The 21,848-nt window shown below is 37.4% G+C and overlaps 1 protein-coding gene across 4 annotated transcripts in view; it reads right to left on the bottom strand.

Annotated features, from left to right (window-relative positions):
* Nucleotides 1–21,848, bottom strand: part of MYO16 (myosin XVI) — a 702,722-nt gene that overhangs the window by 139,379 nt on the left and 541,495 nt on the right. For all 4 annotated transcript variants that reach the window (XM_073014491.1, XM_073014490.1, XM_007960876.3 and 1 more), the window contains exons 25-27: nucleotides 21,075–21,250; nucleotides 18,311–18,391; nucleotides 17,852–18,057 (exon numbers count right to left, since the gene is read on the bottom strand). In XM_073014491.1, the coding sequence (XP_072870592.1) occupies nucleotides 17,852–18,057; nucleotides 18,311–18,391; nucleotides 21,075–21,250 (463 nt within the window). The remainder of the gene's footprint in view (nucleotides 1–17,851; nucleotides 18,058–18,310; nucleotides 18,392–21,074; nucleotides 21,251–21,848) is intronic.

Raw genomic sequence — 21,848 nt, 5'->3', positions numbered from 1 at the left:
GCCGAGGTGGGTGGATCACGAGGTCAGGAGTTTGAGATAAACCTGGCCAAAATGGTAAAACTCTGTCTCTACTAAAAAGATACAAAAAAAAAATTAGCCAGGAGTGGTTGCATGTGCCTGTAATCCTAGCCACTCAGGAGGCTGAGGCAGGAGAATCACTTGAACCCAGGAGGAGGAGGTTGCAGTGAGCTAAGATCACACCATTACACTCCAGCCTGGGCGACAGAGAAGACTCCGTCTCCAAAAAAAAAAAAAAAAAAAGATATTCCATAATTTCACTCTATACTCAATATTTAACAATAATTAAGACAAATCAAATAGAAAATTGAAATGTATCTTATAAAAATAATGGATGTGAATATCCTAATGTAGTCTATAAGAACTGCAAAGGCACTCAATTAGCTGTTGTAGTTAAGAATTCCGTACATAGCAGACAATCCATAGATATTTGTTGAAGGAAGAAAGAAAAGGAGATGAGAGTAAAGAATGGAAGGAAACAAAAGACAAAGGGGTGACGAATGCTTCAAACTCTCAACCAGGAAATGTCACGGCATCCTTAAGACATAATCTTGCTTTTTGTCTTTGACATTTGTTGTTTATCTGAAATATTATGTCTTATCACAACCTTACCTACTGCGCAGGCCCAACTCAGCCATCCATGTTGCAAAATGCCCTGGTACGTCTACTGAGCAGCCATGGTTGAGAGGCACTGATTTAAATAATTTGGTCTGAAGAACGCTTGGGTTGTGTGAGTGTGTGTGTGTGTGTGTAAGTAATGCCAGATTTTATAACCATTAGGAGTGGCAAAAGAAGAAAGAGGATTCCCTGGAAATTTTCCAATTACAATTTGAAATCTGTATTAACTATTTCAAGAGCAAAACAATAATTAATGAGGAAGTAACCTTGTATGAGGCCCAGGGAAAGGTGAGGGGACACAGTATAAAATGGGATGCTTGTAAATATCACTCAGCTTGCATCTAGATAAGATTGTGAGAGGATATTATGGGATAGTGGGAAGAGCAAATCTTTATTCCAAATATTTTCTATTCCAATGACAAAGACCCAAAATGGGAAAAGACATTGCTACCACTAAATTTCCAAGGTACTTTATAACATCGATTGTAAAAATTGAAAGTGAACATGCACCTTGAGAGATTTACCAAGAGGACCTAACCTGGATTGTGAAGCTGATGAGCTTCTGAAACAAGAAACACAGCTAGAGCACAGAAGCTGTTTTGAGATGAACCTTCAATCAAGGTCTGGATTTCCTCAACACCCAGTTCACTGGTGATATATTTCCTGTTATTAGAACGTGTATGCTTTATTGGCAGTATAATCACAGTACAATAAAGAACTAAAGTCAACTATAAAATATGCAATTAAGTGCTGAAGTTTTTCATTCAAATGTGGGAAGGTGATTATGGCATTAACATTGGTCTTAGCCAGGGGGTGTGTTGGGCATAGAAAATGGATCACCTGAGTGTATGCTTGCCTCAAATATATCGTTCACTAGGACAAGACTAATAGATATTTTACTAGTTCCTGTGATGATTCCTCTTTAAAAGTCTCTTCCTGGTAATTCTATGAAAGACAATCTTTAAACTATGTGTAGGTCATCACCAATAAAAAAAAAGTGTAGGTATAACTTTCCTGTTTTACTCTATTGTTAAATAATCACTGATTTACTAAATCTAGTGTATAAATGGTTACTTCTATTTCTTAGCCTTGTAGAGACTTAATAGAAGAAGTGCGTTCAAAACAGAGAACATAGTTTTGATGAATGCCACATGTTGTATTCTGATTTGTGAATGGGAATCTGATTTTCAGTGTCATAATGATCAGAGCTGGAAAAAGGTCACATTGCCCCTGTCTCTCATCATTCATCAGTGACGGAGGTGGCTCAACATATCTCCTATCATTTTCCTTATTCCCTCACTCTATGCACTGCTAATTTTCAGGACACTTTGTAATAGCATTCATTCTTCTGAACATTTCATTGTTTTGAATATATAAAAAGTTTCTTTCTAACATAAAGTGATCCAAGTTTTGATAACTGTGGAGACAGTAGTTGAGAACTTATAAAAAATAGATGTTTTTGTCATAAACATGAAAATATTTATAAGAATACTATTTAAAAGTTTGAAAACACGTTGTCATCATCCTTTTCATTCTTTAGCAAATGATATGTTGTTTTAAAAAATATGAATTTCTAGACAATAAAACAAATTATTTTTATTCCAGAATAGATTCTGCTAAAAGTGGACATCTTTATGTCATATAATATAAGTATTTAGTACTTAAATTGTCACAAAATTAAGTTTTCAAGTTTAAGTGCAAGGGTCTCACAATGATGTAGCTGGTAGTAGAGCATTCCATGAGTATTCTGTAGAAACACTGTAAAGTGGGTCAGCTGTAACTGAATTTTTCTTAGTTAAAAATAGCTTCTCACCTAAACGTGAGATCACCAATACAGTGTCTACTGTGATTTGATGTTTTTATCCCTAAACATATTTCCATGTATAAATTGATGCTTCACCTTGGGAATATTACAAAGAATGCTGTCAGTTAACAAAGCATTTCAAAGACCTAAGAAAGAAAAATCAAATGTAACCTTTAAAAGATATAAAATAGAAGTACTAATCTATGCCTTATTTCATAGTTACTACATGGGTAGATATTTCAGAAAATGACTCAGGGCTCTTTTTTGGGGAGAAAGACTATTATTAACCCACCCAATGTCAAAACCTTGGATCATTATCTCATTCTAAAGTGTAAATGGCTACCCTCAAATGGAAACATTTACTCATAGTTAAACCAAACTTTTTAAGCTGGTAAGATCATAACAACTATTTAGGCCTATTGATATGTCTTGTATAGGATATCAATAAACATTACATCTAAGACACAAAATTTAGAGCTCAACTCTAAAACTACACAGAAAACTGAAACATTAATCATTTGTGTGTTAGTCCATTCAACAAATATCTGTTGGTCACCCACTACATGCCAGATGACGGAGCTGAGAGTCTATTGGGAATTACAGAATACAGAATCCTGGTGATGAAATCCAATGAGACTTATGGGAAGATGGGGCAGTATAAAGATAGGATGACTATATGTCCTGCTTTGTCAAGACAGTCCCAGTTTAATACCTGTATTCCTGGCAAAATTATTAATTGTTCCTTGTTTTACTATAAAACATGTCTTGGTTTGGTCCATACACTATAAAGTCACCATTGTCTTTAGCCACATACAGTATTAGATTCTAGAATAATTCTGCTGGCAATATGCTGCTCTGAAGACTAGAGGCAGATTTCTAAATTAATTGCCTGTGAGATTAGTACTCTAATAGTTGTGCCTACTATTTACTCATTGGACTCTCAATGTAAGGATCATGAGAGACTTGGCACTGAATTAAGACAAGTGAGGCCCTGGATTAGCCACATCGATTGAGATGAGTGTTACGGACTGAATGCTTGTGACCTCTTAAAATTCATATGTTGAAGTCGCTAAATCCCCAAAGTTACTGGATTTGGAGATAGATCCCTTAAGAAGTAATTAAGGCTAAATTAGGTCATAAGGGTGGGGCCCTGATCCAATAGGATTAGTGTCCTTATAAGAAAAGACATGAGAGAGCTAGTACTCCCCTGACCTCCGTCTTGACTTCCCATGGCATGCAAGTACCAAAGAAAAGCCATGAAGTCATATGAGCACACAGTGAGAAGGCGGACCTCTACAAATGAGGGGCAAGCACGCACTAAATGCCAGCTTGCTTGCTGGTGCCTTAATCTTGAACTTTTAGCCTCCAGACTGTGAGAAAACAAATGTTTTTTAAGCCACCTAGTCTGTTATTTGGATATGGCAGCCCAAGCAGGCTAATACAATAACTGACAGCTCAGACTACAGTGCTGAAGTGTCTCAGCTCTACCAAGATGTCTGGAACCTCTTTAGCTAACTGAGTAAAATAAGAAAATGCAAAAGATGATTTGGGGACAATAATTTAACTTATGCATATGAAATTTTGGACATTTAACTCGGAAAGGCAAGATAATCAGATTTGGGATTTCAATTCCATTGGAATTGAATATCTCTGGACTTTAATTTATAAAGTATTTTTAAATATTAATCTTTGAACTTTCATTTCTCACTGGGAACTTAATAATGGCAGCAGACTTCCAGTCAAATATGGAGGGATATCTAGGCTATTGGGATTTTATTATTAGAACTGCTCTTTTGTTTTATTTTAACATTTTCATTTATTCTGGTTACGGGATCCCTGATGAACTACACTGGACAATGTGTCAGGGCAAGGTTTGGGATGGGAAAGAATGAATTCACAGCCTTGAATATAGAGTGGCCTGGAGATCGATAAAGTAACACATTGTTGACTATTGACCCATTTCAGTTTCTTTGGATATGAAATTTACATTGCTGGGTTGGGCACGGTGGCTCTCGTCTATAATCCCAGCACTTGGGGAGGCCGAGGTGGGCAGATCACCTGAGGTCAGGAGTTTGAGACCAGTCTGACCAACATGGTGAAGCCTTGTCTCTACGAAAAATACAAAGTTAGCTGAGCATGGAAGCACATGCCTGTAATCCCAGCTACTCCGGAGGCTGAAGTAGGAGAATAGCTTGAACCTGGGAGGCAGAGGTTGCAGTGAGCCAAGATTGTGCCATTGCACTCCAGCCTGGGCAACAAAGAGTGAAACTCCACCTCAAAAAAAATTTTTTTTCTTTCATTGCTTATTAGTGGTCCTAGAAGGATACACAATGAAGCAGTGGTGTGCTCATGAAGATGAGAGAAAGAATGTTCTTAAATATCCCCGCCAGGGGTATAGCCACGCCCATTATTATAAGTTTACTGGATGAGACCAGTAGTTCCAGAAAGTAAAACATGGCAGAACACTAGACAGAGAAACTTCTGGTCTGATGTTTCCTTAGAGGTGGAGATAAAGCGACCCTGCTGGACCACTCTCTAACCTTTCCCATTTCCTAAAGGAAGGGGAAGTGGTAGACTAATCTAATCATTAATCTAGGGAAGAAAACTTGTGAACAAACTGCTTGCAAAGAAACAGTTGTTTCCCTCTCCTTCTCCAAGCTCCAAGATTCAAAATCTGGTATTGTATTTTTTTAATAAAAATATTCAGAATTCTGGGACTAAATTTTTTTATGGACCTCACAATTGTATTAAAAGTACATTGTAACTCCCAAAATATTGAATTAGGGTTGCAAAGAGATCTCCGTTTATTTTACCAGGATAATCACCTTCATTTCATTTGTTTCGTATTGAACATTTGCTCAGTGGAATTATATATTCATTTCATATCATTTGGGCCGGTCAGCTTTGGGTATTTGTTTCCGAGGTTGTTAGGTTGTTAGGAAGTTATTAAAGACTTTTTATTTTCATTTTCACCTTGTTTTAAGCAAAATGTACAATCCTTCATTTGTAAACATCGCTTTTCTTATTGTTCTTTGAGCTGATTTTCCAAAGGTTGTGACTGATCCAGCCTCCTTTCATACCCAGCTGCCTTATGCCACAAATGAGTCTGTGGGATGGTGGGTGAGAGGTATGGGACTGGCTGCAGTCCAGGAAACTCTACAAAATTAAATGGGTTGTTTTTCAGGAAGCAGACCAAAGGCAATCCAGAGTGTAAGGCCCACGGTTGAATTTTAGAACTCTCCAAGGCCTTCTTTTCACCTGATGTCACACTGCCATTCTGACGTGCCTGTGCAATTGAGGGTGGATGTTAATGACAGTTAAGCCTCAGAAACAGCACGCCACTGTGGAAGTGGAACCAACAACTACTTTGGAACAGGACCAATATCAGTACAAATCTCATGTACTGCAGTGGTTAGAGACACCCTTAGGGATGAGGTGCGAGACTTTGGACCTACCTCCTGGGAACTGCAGTTTTCTCTGCTGTAAAATAGAAATGCTGGCAGTAATCAACTTTACACCAGTGCTATGAGGATTAAATGAGATGATGCTTGTGAAGGGTTTAGCATAGTGCTCGTTGCCTAGGAAATACTGATAAATGTTATTTGGAAAAACATTAAATCGAAGCTATGGCAAATATTAATTACATAATAACAAACATCTACATAATGAGAGTAGTTACTCTAAATGGTTATCATAAGGAGAAGAATAGTGAGTATACAGTGAAGAGTGTGGAGTCTGACTCACAGCAGGTACACAATGGTGATCCATGACGATGACTCTGATGCCGCGCTTATGCGGACTCCTAAGCTACACTGACATTCTGATTTAGTAAACTGCTGATATGAAATAAGAGTGAGCAAATAAGGATTGAAGAAATTAATGATGAATGAATGAGTGGATGCTGTTATGGGGGATCATACCACTTGGTAGAGTAGAAATTAGGATCCCAGCCACATGATGAAACAAAACAGCAAGGTCGCCTTTCATATCATCTGGTTTTCTAAAAAATTTTCCCCAACTATATTAGAAAGAAGATGAGTGGGACTAGATCAAGGTTTAGTTGCCCTAGAGCCCAAACCAGCCACCTCCTGTTTTTGTCAGTTTACTGGAACACCACTTGACCCATTTGTTTAAATACTGTGACTGCTGCTTTCTGCTGGAGAGGCCCAGTTGAGCAGCTGGATCAGAGACCACATGCCCATAAAGTCCAAAATACATACTATTTGGTCCTTTATACCAAAAGTGTGCAGATCCTTGAAGTAGAATATGGGAAAACTTATGATCTATAATGCACTGAGCAGCATAACAAATTCTCAGTAAAGATATAATTTATTATGTTTAAGCTAAAGTGACTTCTGGAAGTGTTAAGTTCTCTCATCTTTTATATTTCATTGAAAAGTTACAGGTCTTCTCTCCTCTCAAACTTCATTAAACCTTAAACAAGCAGCCAACACTCAAGAACAGTTTCAGCTGAAAGAAAATGGTTAGATGTGGCAAAATTACCTTGGAGAAAGTTTATCCTTTGCCAATTCAAGCTGTTAAGAATATTTAATATCTCCTAACCTTATTGATTCACACTTCTCTAAAGGATGCATTGACAGTAGTTGGCATCTCCAACATGTAACAAGGCAGAATTTTAAGACTCCAGCACAGGCTGTTCTCTGGCGAGGGTCTGCCTCATTGGGTAGCCACAGTCCGTTAGCTTTAATCCAATAGATGGAAGTGTGTCTTCTTTCATCCCTCTCTCTGAACACCCAATTTAACATCATGGATGTGTCCTTTCACAGCGAGGCTTTTCAGCAACAACTGTGTCATTTAGGCAAGCTAAATGGTTTGGGCTATTTCTGAGAGGGATTTCATCCAGTAACAATCTAAAAACACAGCTCACGGTCCCTCACCATGCCAAGCATAATAGCCAACCCTCTGGTGCTTTCATTGACAAGTCCTTCTGTCTTTTCCAAATAAGTTCTCCTCATTAAATAGTAAACTTCTCCATTTAGTTACCCTACTCTTCCCTGCCAACCATAAATAATCCCTTAAATGAATGATGGATGTGACACATGCAAGCTTGCCACCCCGGGTCTGGAGTTAAGACTCTAATGTTTGTTCCTCGTAAGCTGGGATTAAGATGGAGAGGAGTGACACCTTGAGAGAGAGCCACAGGACCACAATTCTGGCACAGCCCTTGATGACCATTGGAAACAAAGACGTATGAATGAGAATGTCACAAGCATACAGGGTGATAAAGGAAGCTTTGGGAAAGGTGGCTGAGACCATATAAAACATCTCCTGTAGGGACTTTTCAAAGCTGTCCTTTTTTCTTTTTTCTCTCTCTCTTTTTTTTTTTCCCAGCATGGCCTCCTATTACCCTTTCTCTCAATTCTACAATTTTGAAAAAAAATACATGGTTTTATATTACTCAACACATTAAACTAACATATACATATTGGGGAGAGATGAAAATAATAATTCCTATGTATAGGCATGGCTGTGGAAGGGTTTTATTATTTCCCATCACGTGTGAGTTCTGTATTTGAAAGGATGGTAGCTTGTCTCAAATTGGTGCTATACATGGATGCTCCCCATTGAATATCTCTGGGTTGGGTTTAAGTGCTTTGATGAATAGAATACAGTGAGAGTGCTGCTGTGCCAAGTCCAGGCCCAGCTTTTAAGAAGGCTGCAAGCTTCTTTCCTTCTCCATGGAAACTTGACCCAGTGGGTAAGAAGTCTGGGCTATTCTGCTAGAGAGAGAGTCACCTGGAGGAACAGAGGCACCAGGCATAGGATTGAAGAGACCACAGTTTGGATCGCCCCAGCCCAGCCAGGACTTAGCTAACACCCACCTCTTCAGCCATATGGCTGCAACTGGAGAAGAGACCCCAAGCAAGCATTGCCCACTAATCCCGGTTAGCTCACAGCATGGAGAGAAAATATAAATTGCTGTTTTATGTCACTGAGTTTGGGGATGGTCCAACACACAATAACAGATAATTCAGCCAGAAGTTGATGCATTTCCAACCCTTTGTTACATGTTTTGCAGCGCATCCCTATGAGGAGGCACTTCTCCATGCTATCTATGTTGGTCTTGGCCAAGTGACTGATTTTAACCAATGGGATACTTGGGAATGACACAGGCCACACTTCAGTAGCCTCTGTAACACTCATTCAGCCTTTTTTTTTTGGTCCTCCCTATGACTCAGGAAGAGTATATCCTAGATCTGGGCTAGTCTTTAAAGCTGAATCCCATTAAAAACAAAAACAAGAACAACAACAACAACAGAGATCGGATCTGGTTTGAGCTTAGGTATGCTACATCTAAACCACACTCAAATGCAATGCAAGAGAGAAATAAACATTTGCTGTTGCAAGCCACTGATTTAGGATTTTTTTTGTTCTACAGAACATACTGGTGGAAGCTGGCTTTTACAGTGCCATCAGTAGACGGTCTCCTAAACTGAAGAATGAGACCGACATTAGAGAACATTATTGAGATCTACTGAAGAGTAGATCAGATTTTTTCCTTCAGTTGCACAGAATTTGGATGCAGAGGCAGGAAGGGTGACCAGCTTCTTGCTGGAGGCCAGGCAAACCCCTCTTATGGTCTAAGGCAGAGAGATAAGCAAACTTTTCCTGTAAAGGGCCAGAGAGTAAATATTTTAGGCTTTGCATGCTAAGAGGCAAAACTGAGGATATTATATAGGTACTTATATAACTGTTTAAATGTAACCATTTAAAAATGTAAAAAATATTCTTAGCTCTCAGGCCACATGAAGCAGATGGCAGGCCAGATTTGTCTCTTGGGCTGTCATTTTCTAACCTCTGGTCTAGTGGTTGAAATGAACACATACATGGATATTTCCAGCATGCTCTAATAGGCATGTGATAATTATATTATACAACACATTTTGAACCTTAAAGACACCAATTTATCTGGGATTTTATAAAATGTCTTCCAAAGGAGAGGATACCTGAGTGAACCTTGAAGAGCAATAAAGGAAACAAGGTAGAAAAGATGACGGGATTGACATGTACGATGCCTCAAAATCTTTGAAACCATATGGTATGTTCTGGTAAGGCATGTTTCCTTCCATCAGCACAACAAGTATCAAGTAACATAAACTTAGCTCCAAAACTTCCAAACACAACATATATAGCTTTGCTGCCTATTGACACCAAATGAACACACAAACGTGGCTGTTTTAGTTTGGGTGGGCTGCTATAACAACGTACTATAGATTGAGGAGCTTAAACAACAGAAATCTATTTCTCACAGTTCTGGAGGCTGAGAAGGCCAAGGCCAAGGTGCCAGCCACATTCTTGTGCCGGCCACATTCTTATGCCCTCATTCAACCTTAATTACCTTCTTAGAGGTTCCACCTCCAAATAAAGTCACATATGAATTTAGAGGAGGACACAGTAAGTCCACAGCTGTAGGCAATCCAATTATGTACCATAATTTGCACATAATAATTTTCCTGCTGCTTCTTTTATTGTTCTTCCTGTCTCCAAACTTGTGAAGTCTCTGGCCATTGGAGACAGAGTCCTTAAGTCTTTATCATTCCACTCTGAAATTGTATTACACAAGGAATATACAGAAAAAAAATTGACAAGCATACTTTTCTACATTTAATCAAAATAGTACCCTCTCAACTAAAGCAATCCTCCAGTTTCAATTAGAAAGACTTGGAATGATGGACAGTTATTAAAGCCAAGATACCATGATGCAAATTTACAACCTCATGTCCACCTACAAAGTCCAAGAAATGTCCATTATCCACATTTATTGTCATGTCAGATTTCAGAAACAATACATCCTGTTCAAATCAGTGATTGCTTACTTCCCAACTGCAAAACTGGACATTTTTTTTTGTTCAAGATTTTTGTGGTAATCATATTCTTTCTTGTACACTTAATGAAGTCATTTGCTTTGATAGATTTTTATTCTCTGGCAGTTCAGACTAGGTGATATAAATAGAAAATAAATATTTTGCATAGGGGTAGTACATTCTGTTACCTGAAATTTTGGTAACCAAACAAACAACCAAAAATTTATATTAAATTACAACTCTAGGCTTTGTTTTTTATAACAATGTTTCCATTGCCTGGGGGCATTTCAAAGAGTGGATGAGCTTCTTGAATACTCAAGGAATATTAAAGTATGCTATTTCTTGATGTAACAGTATTTTGATTGTATCTTACTTAAATTCTTCAGTTTCTACAGGAACTATAATCTATGAATCAATATTTTTTGTAATATTATTTCAGACTGGCATCCTAAATGTAAGAGAGATATGGGCAGATTTCCTCTAAAATAAATTCGCAATTCCATTTCCACTGATGTCATTACAGAGAAAAATAAGAAAAAGAAATCACATCTTATTTTAAATAAGGGAATGCTAAAAGAAATGCAAAGAATTACCTAAAAGTATCATTTCCCATCCTCAGTATTCCTTTTTACTCACTGTACTTTTTACAGTATGCCTATGATCTCTGTTATGCAGAAATATTACCTTAAAATGAATGACCATTTAATCTCCAATGCCAAGTTCATTTTGAAAAAATTTGCTAAACACCAATGAGGCACAAGCATTGTGAATGAATACGATACGATCCTCGTTTAGAAGAAGTTATAGTCTATTGTAAACATATAAAAATTATACTTAATTTTTAAGTATTAATTGCATTTACTATTTTAGCAAAAGAGTAATCCTAATAGAGTGTATATAAAACTGACTTGGAAGTATACAAAAGCAAAGGTAAAAATAATTTTCTAATTTTATGATATATGATCTCTCCCTCTCTCTCTTTCTCTCCCTCCCTCTCTCCATTCCTCCCTCTCTCTCTCTCTCTCTCTCTCTCTCTCTCTCTCTCTCTCTCCACTCTCTTCTGGGGAAATAGAGCAATTTGGATAACTGTTGGAATAATGGTTAGAAATATTCATGTAGCTGACAAAGGTTATGCTGGACAATCACTAAGGGTTCCTGTAATGCAGAGAATCTTTGATGTCACAGATCCAAGGAACTCTAACAACATGAAGAAACAGAGAAAAATACACTAAATGCACTTTTCTAATATTGGCTGAGTGAGATCAATCCCATTTCACATCCTGCACACGTGCACCTCATTTTGTTGTGCTTTGCTTTACTGTGTTTTGCAGAGATTGCATTTTTCACAAATTGAAGGTTTGTGGCAACCCGACAGCAAGCAGGTTTAATAAAGCATAGTTTTTCCAACATGTTCACACTTCACTTCTCTGTTTTGCATTTGGGTAATCCTTGTCATATTTTAAAACTTTTCATTAAAATTATGTCTGTTATGGTGACCTGTGGTCAGCAATCATTGCTGTTACTATTGTAATTGTTTTGGGGTGCCACAAACCACACCGATATAAGAAAACAAACTTAATCAATAAGTGTCACGTGTGTTCTCACTGTTCCAACTACCAAGAGGTCCCCCACCTCTCTCTCCCTCTTCTTGGGCCTCCCAATTCACTGAAACACAGAATTATTAAAATTAGGCTAATTAATAAACTTGCAATGGTCACGAAGTGTTTACATAAAAGGAAGAGTTGCACATCTCTCACGATTAATCAAAAGCTAGAAATGATTAAGCTTAGTAGGGAAAGCATGTCGAAAGTCAAGACAGGCCAAAAGCTACATCTCTTGCACCAAACAGCCAAGCTGTGAATGTAAAAGATATGTTATTGAAGGAAACTCAAAGTGCTATTCTTGTGGGCACACGAATGGTAAGAAGGCAAAACTGCCTTATTGCTGATATGGAGAAAGTCTGAGTGGTCTGGACAGAAGATAAGACCAGCTGCAATATTCCCTTAAGCCAAAGCCTAATCCAGAGAAAGGCCCTAACTCTTCAATTTTATGAAGGCTGAGAGAGGTGAGGAAACTGCAGGAAAAATGCTGGAAGGTAACAGAGGTTGATGCATGAGGTTTGAGGAAAGAAACTGTCTCTGTAACATGAAGGGGTGAGGAGAAATAGCACATGTTGATGTAAAGCTGCAGCAAGTTATCTAGAACAGTTAGCTAAAATAATTGAAAAAGGTGGCTACAGCAAACAACAGATTTTCAGTGTAGGTGAAATAGCCTCCTATTGGATGAAGATGCCATCTAGGAATTTCAGAGTTAGAGAGGGGACAATACCTGGCTTCAAAGCTTCGAAGGCCAGGCTGACTCTATAGGGGCTAATACAGCTGGCAATTTTAAGTTGAAGCCAGTTATCATTTGTAATTCCAAAAATCCTAGAGCCTTCAAGAATTATGCTAAGACTACTCTCCCTTTGCTATGTAAATGGAGTAACAAAGCATGGATGACAGCACATCCATTTTTAAAATCAATTTTACTTCAAGTTCTGGGATACATGTGCAGAACATGCAGGTTTGTTACATACGTATACATGTGCCATGGTGGTTTGCTGCACCTATCAACCCATCATCTAGGTTTTAAGCCCCAAATGCATTAGGTATTTGCCCTAATGCTCTTCCTCTCCTTGCCCCACAGTCCCGGATAGGCCCCAGTGTGTGATGCTCCCCTCCTTGTGTCCATGTGATCTCACTGTTAAACTCCCACTTATAAGTGAGGACATGTAGTGTTTGGTTTCTGCTCCTGTGTTAGTTTGCTGAAAATGATGGGTTCCAGCTTCATCCATGTCCCCACAAAGGACATGAACTCATTCTTTTTACGGCTGCATAGTATTCCACGGTGTATATGTGCCACAATTCCGTTATCCAGTCTATCATTGATAGGCATTTGAGTTGGTTCCAAGTCTTTGCTATTGTAAATAGTGCCGAAATAAACATACATGTGCATGTGCCTTTATAGTAGAATGATTTATAATCCTTTGAGTATATACCCAGTGATGGGATTGCTGGGTCAAATGGTATTTCTGGTTCTAGATCCTTGAGGAATTGCCACACTGTCTTCCACAATGGTTGAACTAATTTACACTGCCATCAACAGTGTAAAAGCATTCCTATTTCTCCACATCCTCGCCAGCATCTGTTATTTCCTGACTTTTTAATGATCACCTTTCTAACTGGTGTGAGATGGTATCTCATTGTGGTTTTGACTCAAGATGGATTAAAGACTTAAATGTAAAAGCTAAAACCATAAAAACCCTAGAAGAAAACCTAGGCAATACCATTTGGGACATAGGCATGGGCAAAGGCTTCATGACTAAACACCAAAAGTAATTGCAACAAAAGCCAAAATTGATAGATAGGATCTAATTAAACTAAAGAACTTCTGCAGAGCAAAAGAAACTATCATCAGAGTGAATAGGCAACCTACAGAATGGGACAACATTTTTGCAATCCGTCTATCTCACAAAGGTCTAATATCCAGAATATACAAGGAATTTAAACAAATTTACAAGAAAACAAACAAACAACCCCATCAAAAAGTAGGTGAATGATATGAACAGATACTTCTCAAAAGAAGGCATTTATGCGGCCAACAAACATATGAAAAAAAGCACATCAATTTACAACATGGTTTACTAAATATTTGAAGTTCACTGTTGAGAACTACTGCTCAGAAAAAAAAATTCTTGCAAAACACTGCTACTTATTGACAATTCACCGGTCACCCAAAAACTACTGAAGGAATTGAATATTGTTTTCATGCCTGCTAACATAGTATCCATTCAGCAGCCCATGGATCAAGGAGGAATTATTAAGAAATAGATTCTCTAAGGATATAGCTGCCATAGATAGTGATTTTTCTGATTTATTTGGGCAAAGTAAACTGGAAACCTTCTGGAAAGTATTCCCCTTTCTAAATGCTCCTAAGAATATTTGTGATTTATGGTAGGTAAAAATATCAACATTAACGGGATTTGGAAGCAGTTGATTCCCACCCTCATGGATGACTTTGAGAGGTTCAATACGCCAGTGGAGAAAGCAACTGCAGATGTGGTGGAAACAACAACAGAGCCAAAATTAGAAGTGGAGCCTGGAGATGTGACTGAACTGCTGCAACCTCATGATCAAATATTAATGGATGAGGAGTTGCTGCTTATGGATGAGCAAAGAAAGTGTTTTCTTGAGATGGAATCTACTACTGGTGAAGATGCTGTGAACATTGTTGAAATGACAACAAAGGATTTAGAAATTCCATAAACTTAGTTGATAAAGCAGTGGTAAGATTTCAGAAGATCGACTCGAATCTTGAAAGAGGTTCTACTCTGGGTAAAATGCTGCTGCAGCATTCATTGCATACTACAGAGACATTTTTCACGAAAGGGAGTCAATGGATGTAGCAAACGTGATTGTTTCATTTTAAGAGATTACTACAGCCACCCTAGCCTTTAGCAACCACCACCCTGACGGGTCAGCAGTCATCAACATCAAGGCAAAACCCTCCACCAGCAAAAAGATTATGACTTGCAAAAGACTCAGGTCATTGTTAGCATTAGTTGGGAAAAATATTTTAAAATTAAGGTATCATATGGTGTTTTAGATGTAATGCTATTGCACACAACAGACTATAGGATAGTGCAAAAATAACTTTTATATGCAGTAGGAAACCAAAACCTTCATGTGATTTGCTTTATTATGATATTAGCTTTATTATGGTGGTCCCTAACTGAACCTACAACGTCTCCAAGGTCTGCCTGGATAGTGCTTCTCAAACTTCAACTGCATACCAGTCACTGAGGAATTGTGATGAATTTGCAGATTTTGATTGAGTGAACCTGGGGTGAGGCTGGAGATTATACATTCCTCACAAGTTTGCTTTGATCACCAAGGCACTGGTGCCCTTTCAACATTTGGCTCGGGGGAAGCAAAACAAAACAAAAACATTGTCCCCAGATGACTAGAGATTCCATGCCAGGGGTTCTTAAAGTGAGGTCCACATGGCAACAACGTTAACATCAGCTGGAAACTTTTAAAAAATGCAAACTCACAGGCCTCTGCCAGATGTACTGAATCTGAACTTGGGGGAGCCCAGGAAACCATAGTTTAAGAAGCCTCCAGGTGATTCTGATGTGCACTGATGTCAGAGAACTGCTGTTCTGAGTAACACTAAAGAGGGAGTTACTACAGTCAAACAAATCATAATGTCTCCAGGCTTGTCACCCTCTGAGGACACCACAGATCACTTCCTGAGACCTCAACCTAGGACAGACACTCTCCATTCTATTTCATATTGAATCATCTCTGGAGCTACAAACCAGGGGAAGCCCAGTCCCTACTCCCTGTTGATTCGGATTCAGAAAGTTTGGGATAAATCTGGGGACTCTATTGTTTTAAACTTACACAACAACGGTTTTTAAAACTCAAACCAAAGACCATCTATACTTAAGAAGGTGGGAGGGCTGACCTTTAATACACACACTACAAAATGTAAGAAATATCAGCTCTTAACAGGATTGGCATCTCTGAAGACTATGAAGGGATTTCCACCGAGGGACCAGAAAGAGATGGGTCAAGAGCCGTCCCTTCCAAAGCCCCACAAGAGTCAGTGATAGCTACCAAGACTCCTGCCCACAACAACCCCCAGAAGTGTTATATCCAGCTTCTCTTTTTTTCTATGTAAGCCCAACTTTGTAGTTATTCCTTATAAATTAAGAGACAACATGTCTATTATCTCATTTACAAGCACCTTTTAAATTTTAAACACAAATATCTTGTCTATCTGAAATACATATTCTACAGTTTAAATACATCCATCCCCATGTGGTTCTGCTTATCTTCTATCTTCTAAAGATATTCTATCACCCCTTTAAAATGGAAGGCTCAAGCTGAACTCATATGTTGTTTATTTTCTTCTATGTGTCTTTATAAAATTTACCAACATGCACGATAAGTAAATGTGGCTTCTTTCTTCTGGAAAAACAAATGTTATAAAAATTAAACACAGAATTTTAGTCATCGTTTAAATATTATTCCCTTTGTTCTGAATTAAATATTTCAAATGTAGTGATTTAAGTTTGTTGGCTTGCTTGTTTTGTTTTTGTTTCACAGCTTCCTCAAAATAGTGGCTCGCATCGAACTAGTCAACAAAAGTCTTAAAATCTCTCTTTTTTGGATGAATGGTTTATCAAACAGACTTTTTCATATCGTAGTTGTACCGTTAATTTTTAAATATAAATGCAAGATTTCACACTTGCAATACTTATATTAGTTTACATCAGTATTATTTTAAGATCTCATTTTATTTTATATAGAATTACCAAACGTCTTTTGATTTCCTTTTTGCCCACCCCGTTTTATTTTTTAAATGTTTAAAAACAGATAGTCTCATTATTTTCACCAGGATTGTAATATCTTTCAAATATCTTTGAAAGCTATCTCTGATCCCAAATTACCTCCTTACTATGCATCTGTAACACTTTGTAATATTCCAACCCTTTGTAGCATTACAAGCACTGAATGGCCATTATTTCCATACGCATTTACCTGCCTAAACTGGGACATTCATCAAGCTAGAGTGTATAGCACAACAATGTACCTAAAGATGAGGCCTGGAATAGTGCTTAGTAGCATATATCTGTAAATTAACTTACTATCCATCAACCAATTTATTTAAAATGGATTCTTCAGTGAGGATTATAATTTACTTAAAATCAGACTAAAAGTTTCTGATCAAATAAAATACATATGAACAAATATGTAGCCTTAGGGGATGATACTGCTTTTGGGTGAGTTTAGGTTCGTCTTGCAAATGGCTGGGATAAGGCTACCATCAGAGAAGGGCTAATACAGACGTGAAGATGAGGCCACATGACAAGAGTTTATCCTAGGAATGAGTGCACTGTTTTGTGCACAGCATGTTTTTCAGCTGAATTTATTGAAGAAAATAGAGGTCAACAAACTTCTGTTCTAAAGGGGCAGATAACAAACATTTTACAAATATTTTACACCATGGGACACTGTCTATCTCCACTGCAGTGCAAAAGTGGTTACAGACAATATGTAAAGAAATGATTGTGGCCATGTTCCAATAAAACTTTATTTACAAAAACAGGTGGTAGGCTGGATTTGGCCCACGAGTGTAGTTTGCCAACCACTGATCTCAATAATATTTGTTCATATATAAAAGGGGAAATAATCACTTATATATATTCTCCTTTTAAAGAATAAATAGTGAGTATCATATGCAATCATTTTATAAAAATTTAATTCAAAGAAAGCCACACTTTGAAAGCTTTGAAAGCCACACATGAGAATGGTTTCTAAGACACTGTCCTCAGTACAGTGTAATTATTTTTTATGTGAGCTTTGTCAGTGTCTTTCATTGTTTCCCAGAATATTTTGTTTATTGAACATAGGAAAACGTAAACAACAAAAGCAATGCCAAAAAAGATAACAGAAGATCCTTGCTGCAATAGTGTCAGTGTCAGTATACTTCACTGAACAGCAGCTAAAACGACGATTTTAAGAGCAGAAGAATTTACCTTGACAGGAAATCCGAGAAGGAAAGGCGAACAGGGTATCCATATCGGAAGATCTTCACCATCTCCAGGACCCCAATATATTGCAGCTGAGCAGACACATAAAAATTATCGAAAGTATCTGGCAGCTTTGAATTATTGGGCCTGATGCAATGAATGAAGTGTGGAGTGCACTTCTGAAGTTTTCCAATAATATCCATTAGGGATTTCTAAGGAGAGAAGTAAAACCCAACTGATTCTCCAAAGGAGACACTAGCTAAAAATATAAAGCAGTTTTTAAATAAAAAGTCTTTACATCTTTAAATCTTATTATGCATTTACTCTGTGTGTGTGTGTGTGTATGTTTACTTTTTTCTGAAGATATTTAAGTTGCCAAAAATGGAAGAAAAAAAAAAGTACATAAACCGTCTTTAGTTGCTATAAACATACATTAAGTTTTTGAAATCTGAAAACGTCACTAACCCTGAGTTGTGATGCTATGGTGACTGGATCTCCTCGTTCCAATCTTTGAAGAAATGTAGAAGTTCCTTTCTTTTTTAATAACTGTAATAAAAAGAAAGAAAAGAAGGAAGGGAGGGAGGAAAAGAGAGGAAAGGAGAGGAGAGGGAAGGGGAGGGGAAAGGAGGGGAGGGAAAGGGAGGGGACGGAAGGGGAGGAGAAGGGGAGGGGAAGGGAGGGAAGGGGAGGGGAGAAGGAGGAAAGGGAGGGAGGGGGAGGGAAGGAAGAAGGAAAGTGAGAAAGGAAAAAACAGAGAGAAAGAAGGAAGGAAAAGAAAAGATGGAGGAAGAAAGGAAGGAAAGAAGAAAGAATGAAGAATAAGAAAAAGTGAGCAAATTTATTTTACTAAATTTCAGTTCAGAAGAGCAAAAAATTAAGTCTCACATCCATGTACAGTCACTTACAGGCAAATGTGGATTTAAAACAGTTTACAAAAACCAGTGCCAAGTGATTTTCGTAATGGTGTATAAGTTGAGGAAATGGGCAACTACTTGTAAAATCACAACTGTTACTGCCAACCTTTCACGTATAGGGCTGTTGTGTAAATCAGATCTATCAACATCCTGCACCCATTTTAGTGTGACAATAAACATAGATCCTGATTTGCTTGGTGGTACAATAAACTCACTACCATATCCTGGTTATGCTACTAACTGTTCATATTTATCATGAAATTTAGTTTACTCTGGGGCAAAACGATGCTATTTTATGTTAGAAAAATTTTATGTTTCAATTATCATTGGTCTGTTCCCTTAAATTTAAGTACACTCAGGAATTGAATGAATGAATGGTCTGATGCTTTCTTACCATGTTTTTCTTCCCTTTCCTCCTCTTCCTCGTTTTATAACTACTAAAAAAGGTTACTAAACTATCTATCTGTAAAAAATGCTAATAGACTCTATTGTTTTCAAATAAGTAAATATGTACAGCCCTGAAGAGAAAAAAAAATCCTATGTAGTGAAGATTACATGATGACAGAGACATAAAATCAGTGAAAATGAGCCCAAAATGAAATAAAGGGCAGAAATAAAGGGCAGATGTAATTAATTAAATTCCACCCAGGGTTAAAAGGAACCTCAGCCACTAACCTACTATTATATTTCACAAAATTATATATTAGACTAATAGACTTATTGATCTAAAATCATTTTTCTTAAAAAAGGTCTTGATACAAGAAGAAATCTGAGATAACTTTCTTGTGGATTTAGTGCTTTTGCTATTATGACAATAGCTCATTTTCTTTTGTTAAGACCTACCATCAATCTGAAGTGATTCATTGGTACTGACGAGGGAATGTAAAATGAAGTGACTAGGCCAAGATCAACCTGTTCTCTACAAACACAATACAATGTGCCATACTCAGTTACAGAGTAGGGAAAATCCTATTTTCCTGACCACAGGGGTGGCTGTGCATGGATGAAGGGAGTCTGAAGGGAATAAATAAGGGAAGCGAGAAATAGAAAATTTAAGGAATAATCATAATAAATAGCTCTCTGTCCCTTGAAATGGAACACTCCAGTTCCCTTTCTGGGTGGAGGAACTACTGTGAATTACCCCCCTTCTGGTCCTGCAGGGAAAAGACTAATGGCATCTAGGCCTTCTAATGTTTAATAATTGAGGTTAGATGTGTGTGGTAGTTTTTGCACTTGACTTTTAGGATGATTGAGAAAAGAAGGGCCAGAAGGTTCAGGAAGACCTCCAGGCATAGAACTGTTTCTCATAAGGATAACCTTATCCTTTTTTTTTTAACGTACAAAATGCCATTTCCTATGTGGCAGAGACTAATTCTCATGACCATTTAGTTCTAAACAACTACATCAAAGGATTTTTTATTCTAGAATCCACTGGCTGGAGACACACACTCACACACTCACTCACACTCATATTAACACACATTTTGGTGTGTTAATTTAGACTCTTCTAAAATAGAATTGAATTTAATTATGCTTTTATTTTAATTGGTAAGCTAAAATATATTCCAGAAGCTGCAACAATTGCATTTCTAAAATTGATTGTCCTGAACACCTTCCCAAATATATTCCTCATCTTTTATAGTTTTGGTAGACATAAGCAAAACACTCTGGAATACCATCTGGCACTGGATTCTTAAGAAACCTAAAACACTCCATACATGTTTCCTATCAGTTTGAAACAACTCTTCACTGAATTTTTAGTTCTCTTTTGTCACATAGAATCTTGAGGTTGTATATACAACCAAACTTTTGTGAGACAAATATACATTACAAATTAGTATAATACAATAAAATTAAAACTCTACAAATATGCAGTAAAAACATCCTAGCACCTGAACAATACCCTATGTCTATAAGAGAAACAACAATTTATCATTTAGAGACCTCAATTATCTGAAGTGATTAATATCAACAGAATAAGATAGCTAAGTTTACTCCCTCTAAGCCTACAGTATCTGAAGTTACCTTCTATTCATCAAAAAGGCAGTCAGAGATGAAACATAACTGGGATGTTGCACAGACAACCAATAAAATGACTCAGACTATACTTACTATTAAAATTGTCACCCTGCTGCACCTTCCTCTACTCTTCCTTCATTCTGATGGTTACGCATCAGGTAGACATTCTTTTCCTTAATATTTTCTATTAAAATATCTATTTCTTTGGTATTCAAAATTGTGCTTTTTTTAAAAAAAGAAGCAAATATACTTATCAAAATTAAAAATAACCCAACAATAATCACAAAAACTCCTACCTTACTAAGTTCTAGATAATTCTTGTTTTCTCCAATAATTGAAGAAGCTGTCATTTTCTTACTGAGCAGGGCAGACTTATGTCCTCGGAATTTAAAGGAAGGATAGGCAGATACGAGGGATCCTGTCTGTGACAATTTCGACTGGAACAAATGATTGATCACGACATTTTCACTAGCTAGGAAATAAATAAATGAATATCGTAAGTGGCACTAAAATTATTACTTAAGCATTGAACTTACTCCTCATACAAGAGCTTTAGCCACTGACACATTCTAGGTGCAAGATGTCATTGGTTCAGCAGATTGAGGAGTCTACCTTTTCCTGTATCCTTATTTTATTTCCTCCACTATTTAACATCATTGACCAATTCTGACATTCACTACCCTTGACCAGGAATCCTGATCCCAACTGGGCCTTGCTCTCTGAGTGACGCTTCTATCCTGATTTTCAGAACCAAATCTTACCTGCTCAGACCTAAGGGGCTTTTGTGCACTTGTCAAATCATGAAGACTTATGGACTCTATTAGAAACGCCCCATTCCAGGAAAATAATTATTCAGGAAAATGTTTCCCCAGGACCTAACTCACCTGTATCAGAGCCGTCTGTAAGTACCTGTGAGAGGACCTGCCTTACTTGGTGTGACAGTTGCTAAGTGAAAAAAGGGAAAAGAAGTGTCCTTTTATTTAAAAAACAAAACAAAACAACAACAAAATAAAAATTAAAAAACGGAGTTAAGATGAAAAGGTAAAAGCAAAATGATATATTTTCATGTT

The sequence above is a fragment of the Chlorocebus sabaeus genome, chromosome 3 (assembly GCF_047675955.1).
Source record: "Chlorocebus sabaeus isolate Y175 chromosome 3, mChlSab1.0.hap1, whole genome shotgun sequence".
In the NCBI taxonomy this organism is placed as follows: domain Eukaryota; kingdom Metazoa; phylum Chordata; class Mammalia; order Primates; family Cercopithecidae; genus Chlorocebus; species Chlorocebus sabaeus.
Note: the sequence above shows the minus strand (reverse complement) of the source record. Positions and strands in the feature narration are given on the sequence as shown.